This window comes from Solanum verrucosum, unplaced genomic scaffold (assembly GCF_900185275.1).
Source record: "Solanum verrucosum unplaced genomic scaffold, falcon-dt-bn FXZP01000027.1, whole genome shotgun sequence".
In the NCBI taxonomy this organism is placed as follows: domain Eukaryota; kingdom Viridiplantae; phylum Streptophyta; class Magnoliopsida; order Solanales; family Solanaceae; genus Solanum; species Solanum verrucosum.
Genome location: NW_026020214.1, coordinates 175,539 through 181,906, shown reverse-complemented (window position 1 = coordinate 181,906; position 6,368 = coordinate 175,539). Strand labels below are relative to the sequence as shown.

The window sequence follows — 6,368 nt, the reverse complement described above, 5'->3', positions numbered from 1 at the left end:
AACGTTAATCAAATGGGGCCACTGCCGGGGAGTTTTTGTTGTTTAGAAGTCTATTATTAAACTCATATTTTGATCTAGTTGTGTTGTAATTGAATCAACTTACCTTCTTTTTGTAAGCGTGGTGATCAGGTGACGGGATGAGTGTAAATGAATGCAGCGTGACTCAATTTGACACCAGATGGTGGTGGCGATTGCTTGCAAGCCAATGAAGCTCTAGTAGGGGGAGTAGGTGCCATTCTCCTACCTTCGGTTGAGGGCCATGTTGCCTTCCATGTGACAAGTATATTTCTATAACTCTTGCAAGATAAAGGCATATTTGGAGGGTTAGATCATGAGAACCCTCATGAGCATATTAAGATCATTGTAGAGATGTGAAGTCCATTCTAACTCAAGGATATTTCGTAAGATTTAATTTAGCTGAGGTTGTTCCCATTTTCTCTAATGGGAGAAGCAACCAAATGGCTAGCAAAGCTACCAAGAAACTAAATTCTATCGTGGGAAGAGCTCACTGAGGCATTCTACTTGAGGTTCTTTCCACCTTCAAGGATGGTGAAATTGCGTGACAACATCCAAAACTTCAAGAGGATAGAAGGGGAACCCATTCATGAAAATTGGTTGAGATTTCGAAAGTTGCTCTTACAATGTCCTATTCATGGGCTGCCGAGTGATGTGATACTTTAGTATTTTTACCGAAGTTTAGACTCAGTGAACAAAGGAGTGGCTGACCAGTTGGCTCGCGGAGGAATAATGTTACAACCATTTGAAGTAGGCTCATCACTTCTTGATGAAATGACAAAGATAAATCAGGCGTGGTAAACATAAGAGGAACGACTTTCACCTTTTAATTTTAGAATGACACAAGAACAACTTGATAAAGAGAAAGAGAGGGATGAGAATATTAGCAAAATGTTGTCCTATATGGAGTTGCTGCAAAAACAAGTGCTAGAAAATGTGGGTGAACTCAAAGAAGTAAAAAGAGTGTTGAGAATTGAGGAGGCTTCTCAATCGAGCTACTTTAATGCGGGTGGGAATCAAGGTTGGAACTCATTTAAGGAAGAAGAGCGAAGACGATACTATTAAGATTGGAATGAACAAAACAACTCTTGGAGGAGAGATGAGAGTCATGAAAAATACCACACACAGTCAAGTGACAACCCAAGATCAAAGAGTAGTTCGAGTGATTTGAAAGTGGATGAATTATTGTCACGGATCATAGACAAGGTTGAAGGATCAGATGATATGTTTAAAGAGATGAGGACTAATTTCTCATAATTGAATAATAGAGTGAATTCCCATGTCGATGCAATCAAACATCTTGAGGGTCAACTAAACCAATTTTCAGCGTAATTGGAACCAAAGATAATCAAATTGGGTGAAGTTGAATACACAACTACTGTGAGGGCTGATGGTGACAAAGATTTGACAGTTGTGACTCGAAGTGGAAAAGTGGTAGTTGGTAATGCAAAGGACAATGATGGGGTGGAAGCTCATGAAGAAGAGAAGATAGTGATGAGGAAGAGAATCACATTCAAATACTGGACCGAGATACGCTCAAGGATACACTGGAAATTCATAAGCAAAGTCCCATCAAAGAGTTGCAAAAAGATAAAGAAAAGGGTACCTCAACTCCAAAGAATGTGCAACCTCTTCCCAAAATTGTTCCTCCATTTCCTCAGCGTCTGAAGAAGAAAAAATATTATAAAAAGTTCAAGAAGTTCTTATCCCTGTTCAATACACTCTCTATAAATCTAAAGTTAGTGGAAGCATTGTTGGAGATGTCGGGTTATCCCAAATTAATGAAGGAGCTAGTAACCAAAGAGAGAAGCATGGACTTTGAGACAATCAAAGTTTCTCATAATTGTAGTGCCATTATGACCAGTGAGATGATTATAAAGAAAGACGATCCGGGAGCATTCACCATCCCATGTACCGTCGGTATGCTTCAATTTGCTAAAGCTTTATGTGATTTGGGGGCAAGTATAAATCTAATGCCCTATGCAATCTATAAACAACTTGGGCTGGGCGAACCAAAATCCACAACAATGTGGCTTCTTATGGCGGACCAGTCGATCAAACATCCCATTGGGATACTCTATGATATATTGGTAAAGGTTGATCGATTCATCTTCCCGGCTGATTTTGTTATTCTTGATTGTGGGATTGATGCTGGAATTCCCATTATTTTGGGAAGACCATTTGTAGCAACAGGGAGAGAATTAGTGGATGTTGAAAATGGAGAATTGAAGTTTCGAGTAAACACATATGAGGTTACTTTTAATGTGTGCAAATCAATGAAATACCCGACCGATATTCATTTGGTCTCAACAATCAATGTGATTGATTAAGCAATGGCTAGTGTAAGCCATCTGATGTGTATGAGTGAACCTCTTGAGGATGTTCTAGCAAATTATGATGAAGCCAAAGTTATAGAGTAAGATGAAGTGGTGGCTGCCCTGTCAGGATTAGGTGAATATTCAAGAAATCAATTGACGCTGGACATTGATCTAAAAAATTAAGAAAATCCTCCCGCCAAACCATCTATGGTGGAACCACCAAAGCTGGAGTTGAAAGTTCTCCCCACTCATTTGCGATATGCATTCCTTGGGTAAAACACCACCTTACCAGTTATCATTGCAGCTGACTTGCTTGAATGGCAAGTAAATTTGCTTCTTGAGGTGTTGAGGAAGTACATCAAGGCTATAGGGTGGACAATCGCTGACATCGTGGGTATTACACCTGACATTTGCACTCATAAGATTTAACTTGATAGTGAGTGCAAACCGAGTGTCGAGCATCAAAGGAGATTGAACCCACCAATGCAAGAGGCATCACAGTAGTCCCGAATGAAAAAGGGGAACTAGTTTCTATGAGACCCATAACTGGATGGAGGGTTTGCATGGATTATCAAAAGTTAAATTCATGGAAGGAAAAAGATCACTTTCCCATGCCTTTCATAGATCAGATGCTTGATCGACTTTCAGAACATGGATGGTATTGCTTCTTGGATGGTTATTATGGCTATAATCAAATCTCTATTGCACCGGAAGATTAGGAGTAGACCACGTTCACTTGCCCCTACGGTACTTTTGCAATCAAAAGGATGCCATTCTGGTTGTGTAAGGCCCCGGCAACGTTCCAACATTGCATCCTGTCTATTTTTGCTGATATGGTAGAAGATTCAATGGAAGTTTACATGGATGAGTTCTGAGTTGTGGGTTATTTTTTTGAAGCATGTTTGGCACACCTTGGGCAAGCTCTTCAAAGATGTGTGGAAACCAATCTCGTCCTAAATTGGGAGAAATGCCACTTCATTTTTAGGGAAGGTATAGCTTTGGGCCACAAGGTATCACAAAAGGGGCTGGAGGTTTACAAACCAAATATTGAGGTAATGGAGAAGCTACCACCGCCAATCTCGATAAAAGGTATTCGTAGTTTCTTGGGACATGCTGGATTCTACCAAAGATATATCAAAAATTTCTCAAAAATTCCACTCCCTTTGTGCATGTTGTTTAAGAAGGAGGAAAAATTTGACATTAATAACGCATGTATGGTAGCCTTTAAGTGTTTGAAAGAAAAGTTAATCTCCACTCCGGTGATTATTAGCCCCGATTGGTCAGAACCTTTTGATATGATGTGTTATGCAAGTAGGACTGCATTGGGTGTTGTTCTTGAGCAAAAGCACAATAAACTATTCCATCCAATCTATTACACAAGCAAAATATTAAATAGTGCTCAGCGTAAGTACACTGTTACGAAGCAAAAGTTACTTGTGCTGGTCTACGCATTTTAGAAATTCCGAGCATACTTGCTAGGTACCAAAGTGGTAGTTCACACTGATCATGCAGCCTTGTGGTACTTAATGTCAAAGAAATATACGAAAACACTGTTATAAGGTGGGTATTGTTGTTGCAAGAATTCAACTTTCAAGTCAAGGATAGAAAAGGTTGTGAAAATCAAGTGGCCGATCACCTATCTAGGTTGAAGGGCAAAGAGAAAGATGAGCTTGAGTTAGACATAAATGACTCATTCCCAAATGAGCAGGTGTTCATGGCCACTCTTATGCAGACTCCTTGGCATGCTAATTTTGTCAATATGTGGTATGTGGGCTAATGCCGGAAGACCTAAATTCTATCAACAAAAACGGTTCTTGTTCAATGTCAAAAGATATTTCTGGGATGAACCATATCTATTTAGAGAATGTGCAGACCATATTATCCGGCGATGTGTACCGGAGGAGGAAGTCAATGAAATTCTAAATGCTTTTCATGCTTCACCGATTGGAGGTCATCATAGCGTGGTGCGAACAACCGCTAAAATTCTTCAAAGTGGTTACTACTGGCCTCCCTCTACCAAGATGCCCATGAATTTTTCATGAAATACATACAATGCCAAAAACAAGGCGGAGTGTCAAGAAGGCATGAGTTGCCTTTTCAGCCTATTCTAGAAGTTGAATTATTCAATGTCTTGGGGATATATTTTATGTGGCCATTTGTGAGCTAGTTTGGTAACAAGTATATCTTGGTGGATGTGGATTATGTTTCTAAATAGGTGGAAGCTATAGCACTACCCAACAATGAAGGTAAGAGTATTGTCAAATTTCTAAAGCGCTACATCTTTGCAAGATTTGGCACTCCTTGGGCTATCATTAGTGATGGAGGTTCACATTTTTGCAACCGATTGTTTGCATCCGAATTGAGTAAATATGGAGTAAAACATAAAGTGGCAACACCTTATCATCCCTAAACAAGTGTCCAAGTTGAGGTTTTGAATTGGGAGATTAAGAGTATCTAGGCTAAGACAGTGAATGCAAATAGAACTGAATCGTCTCGAAATCTAGATGATGCATTTTGGGTGTATCGCACCGCGTAGAAGAGACCAATTGGCATGTCCCCATATCAGCTGGTTTTTGGGATGTCTTGTAACCTATCAATTGAACTTGAACATAAAGCACTATGGGCATTAAAGGCATTAAATCTGGATTGGGCAAATGCTTCGAAAGGGAGAATGGATCAGCTGAATGAAATAGAAGAATTCAGGTTTAAAGCATATGATGGTTCATTTCTCTAAAAGAAAAAATGAAGAAATGGCATGACTCTAAAATCCTTAGAAGAGAATTTCGAGTTGGCGACTTGTTGTACAATTCTTAACAGAGACTATTTTCGGGAAAGCTCAAGTCGAAGTAGTCCAGACCTTTTAAAGTTACACGAGTATTCAAAAATTGGGCCATTGAGGTCGAAGGTAAAGAAAGTCCACCATTCAAGGTAAATGGGCAGCACTTGAAGTTGTATTTTTGGTTGAGGGATGGTTATTTTTGGTTAATTATGGTATTTTAAGAGTATTAAAAGTATTAAACTCTATTTTCCAATTCATTATTTCAAAACCCAAATTAGAACCTACCTCTCTTCTCAAAAGTTCTCTCTAGGAACCTCCATTGATGGTGAAGGATTCAAGCTCTCAAGGTCAAGACCTCACCATTTTCACTCAAGTTTTGTGGATTTCCTGCTCTAAAAGGTATGGTAGTCTTCATCCTTGACTTAGTTTCTTTCAAGGACTCAATTTCAAAGTTAATTTCAAGTCTCCAAAAGTTCCCCAAAAACCTAGTTTTCAATTTATGCATGGGTTCAATTCCAAACGTTTTCAAAAGGCATTTAAGTGATGAATCATGGTTTAATTGATGTTTTAATGGTGAATTAAGATGATTTATTCTATGAACCCATGTTTTCCCCCAAAATCCTAAGTTGTGATTTGTTATTGGGAATTGATTGAATTATGAAAGTATATTGAATTGTTTATGTTTATGTTGAATTAGACATTGAAAATTCCTTTATCTATTGTAGTAGCTTAGATGTTTGGGTTGTGATTGATGTATAGCCTTGGAAGGCAATTTCATGATGAATCTATGTATGAACATGTTATGCGTATATGTATGTGGCCTCAATGAAGGTATTATGATCATGTTTACAAGGTAATTGTGTTATAATTGAAAGCATATTCTCAATTAACACTCATGAGTGATGATGATAAAATGTGAAGGGTTTCTATAATGTAATGTTGTATCTTGAATTGGCAGGCTTATGCATCCTCTTATTGTATAAATTAAAGTAATGGAGATTGATGTATCTTGAATTGGTAGGCTTAAGGCATCCTTTTATAGTATTGATGAATGTGACCTTGAATGTTGTATCTTGAATTGGTAGGTTTAGGCATCATCTTCTTGTGTAATGAATGTATCTTGACTTAATTAACATGAATCGGTAGACCCAATGGTGATAGCCCATTCACGAGGAGTTAACGAATGAATGAAATAAACTTGAATCGGTAGACCTAATGTTGGTAGCCCTTTCTTAAATGAATGATGAAGTATTCTA

The 6,368-nt window shown here is 38.4% G+C and overlaps 1 protein-coding gene across 1 annotated transcript; it reads left to right on the top strand.

The window, feature by feature from the left end:
- Positions 1-852: 852 nt before the first annotated feature.
- Positions 853-2,345, top strand: LOC125830605 (uncharacterized). Its single transcript, XM_049509783.1, has 3 exons — positions 853-1,036; positions 1,379-1,617; positions 1,755-2,345. The coding sequence occupies exons 1-3, from the start codon at positions 853-855 to the stop codon at positions 2,343-2,345; spliced, it is 1,014 nt and encodes a 337-aa protein (XP_049365740.1).
- Positions 2,346-6,368: the final 4,023 nt, after the last annotated feature.

What these genes read in the sequence shown, in the direction of transcription:
- LOC125830605 (XM_049509783.1), top strand. Translation starts at nt 853, where the DNA reads ATGACACAAGAACAACTTGATAAAGAGAAAGAGAGGGATGAGAATATT. An exon ending in TAATGCGGGTGGGAATCAAG is followed by an intron (nt 1,037 to 1,378) that starts GTTGGAACTCAT and finishes AATTGGGTGAAG; the next exon opens with TTGAATACACAACTACTGTG. An exon ending in GCAAAAAGATAAAGAAAAGG is followed by an intron (nt 1,618 to 1,754) that starts GTACCTCAACTC and finishes ATAAATCTAAAG; the next exon opens with TTAGTGGAAGCATTGTTGGA.